This window comes from Myotis lucifugus, unplaced genomic scaffold (assembly GCF_000147115.1).
Source record: "Myotis lucifugus unplaced genomic scaffold, Myoluc2.0 scaffold_1126, whole genome shotgun sequence".
NCBI lineage: Eukaryota > Metazoa > Chordata > Mammalia > Chiroptera > Vespertilionidae > Myotis > Myotis lucifugus.
This window is the reverse complement of record NW_005872174.1, coordinates 14,648-16,955: the sequence shown is the minus strand read 5'-3', so window position 1 is coordinate 16,955 and position 2,308 is coordinate 14,648. Positions and strand designations below refer to the sequence as shown.

At 62.2% G+C, this 2,308-nt stretch overlaps 1 protein-coding gene across 1 annotated transcript in view; it reads right to left on the bottom strand.

Annotated features, from left to right (window-relative positions):
- LOC102424797 (hemicentin-2-like) overlaps positions 1-2,308 on the bottom strand; it is a gene marked incomplete at both ends in the record, with an annotated part of 105,169 nt that overhangs the window by 88,735 nt on the left and 14,126 nt on the right. The window contains 3 exon segments of the mRNA XM_023748081.1: positions 253-380; positions 599-694; positions 1,266-1,454. Of these exon segments, the coding sequence (XP_023603849.1) occupies positions 253-380; positions 599-694; positions 1,266-1,454 (413 nt within the window).

The following is a 2,308-nucleotide window of genomic DNA, read 5'->3' as shown; positions in this document are numbered from 1 at the left end:
CCCACCCCTGCTTCAGAGGGTGACAATGCTCTCAGCACATTATCAGAGAAGGTTCTGGAAAGAGGCAGGGAAGAGAGGGAGGAAGGATGAGGACCTTCTAAACCAGGGAGCAGAAGAGCGGAGGCCAAGGTGTGAATGTGACAGCCGCCCCCACCCCTGTCCCCCGCTGCCCCGCCCCCCCTCAAACCTCCCCCCGCCCCTGTCCCTCACTGCCCACCTCCCCCGCTCTACCCCCGGAGGCCCAGCACTCACTGGCTGGCCGGCCTTGAGCCAGCGCCTCTCGGGGAAGGGCCTCCCGGCCAGGATGATGCAGGGCAGCGACACAGGCTGCCTCTCCAGCACCCGCACGGTGGGGGCGCCGCTGGCGATCTGTGGGGGGGCTGTGGGGAAGGACAGGGTGCTGGTCACACTGGATCCCCGTGGGCATCTGTGGGGACAGAGGCTCCACCCTCCCCGCCCCCGGGAACCTGCCCAGGAAGCTGGCTCCCCTCGGATACCGGGCCACAGACACATCTGTCCCAAAGGATGGGTGGTCATGGGGGGGGCTCCCTGGGTGTCCACCTCCCACCTCCCCGCCTCCCCCGATCCACCAGCGAACCGTGTCCCGTCACCAGGAGCTGGGTCTCCGCCTGGACCTTCCCAAAAACATTTTGTGCTTCACAGACATAAGGGGCCTGGTCTTCAGGGACCACACCTGAGGGGCAGGAAAGAGGGGGGCCTGAGTGTTGGGGGCCACGGCACGGCTCCAGCCCCCACAGGCTCGGCTCCCCGGCACAGAGGGAGCCCGTGCCACAGCCTGGCCCTGCAGGGGTCAGGTGGGAGGGTGAGATGGCGGAGAGGAGAGGGATGGGGGATGCCGCCGGGCGTGGAAGGGTGAGAAGGCCTCAACCTGCTCATCTGTAGAATGGGGCTAATTCACCAATACCTATGCCTTGCAGTGTGATTGGGAAAAGGGTCAATAAGATGACGTGGACACTGCACCCAGCATCCAGTCGCGCACACAGCACAGTGTAGCTTTAGCAGGGTGGTGATGGTGATGGGTGGTGATGGCTAACACCCATAATATGAAGCCCAGGTGGTAACACTGTCACTGTCGTTACTATGATCAGTTCAGGGTAGTGATTATGACTTGACCAGAGTTGCCCAGTTAAACATGACCCCAAATATCACCCACGGTCAGGGCTGGGCTCAGGGTCCTGCTCCCAGCCACCCAGACTGGGGCCACCCCGTCTCCCTGCCCACCCTCCCCAGGTCCAAGCTCTTACTTTCAAAAAACAGCACTCCGGCCTCGGGCTGCCTGGCCCTGCTGCCCCGGCCGGGCTGCAGCGGCTGGCTGTCCGCACGGCGCCAGGTGACGGTCGGGGGCGGGCGGCCTGCGGCCCGACAGGCCAGGAGGGCGCTCCTGCCCAGCTCCACGGTGACCTCCCGGGGGAGCTCCATCAGCCGGGGCGCGTCTGCAGGGAGGTGACCGGTCAGGGGACTGTTCCCCGCCTCCAGCCTGGCTGTGAACCTGGGGGCTGATGAGTCAGGGCCCCGAGGCCACCCTGAGCTGGGCGGGACCCACCCTGGAGCGCTCTCAGGGGCGTGAAGCTGCCCACGACTCAGAGGCCTGTGCGGGGCTGGCTGCGGGGCCACGAGCCCCTGGTAGAGACGCCTCGGGGAAGCCCACCTCGGAGGCCTGCAGGTCACAACCTGGCCGCAGGAGCCTCTGAGACCCGTCGCCCTCCTCCTGGCACAGGGAGCTTCCTTTAGCAGGTGTCCTGGACTTGAGCGACCATCTCCACGGCCCCTTCCGTGAACGCCACCCCAAAGGGCCGGCTTTGTGGGGGGTTGGCAGCCATCCTTAATCTCCTCTCTACGGCTCTCTGTTTGCGGGACTTGTTGCAATGAGCATATGAAACACTACTACAGAACCAAACCTGCTTTGTAGGAACAATGTGACCTTACGCTCTATGGTCCAAACGGGGACACTGGGAGAGAAAGTGGCTGCAGTAATAACGACACCAGTGGGGATGGGATGTGAGTGGGGAGGAGGAGGGGGGCCAGTGGGGGGGAATGCAACATCTGTAATACTTTCAACAATAAAGATAATTTTTTTATTTTCGTTATTTTTAAAAAATATATTTTTATTGATTTCAGAGAGGAAGGGAGAGGGAGAGAGAAACATCAATGGTGAGAGAGAATCATTGATCGTCTGCCTCCTGCACGCCCCACACTGGCGATGGAGCCGGCAACCCGGGCCTGTGCCCTGACTGGGAATTGAACAGTGGCCTCCTGGTTCATAGGTTGACGCTCAACCACTGAGCCA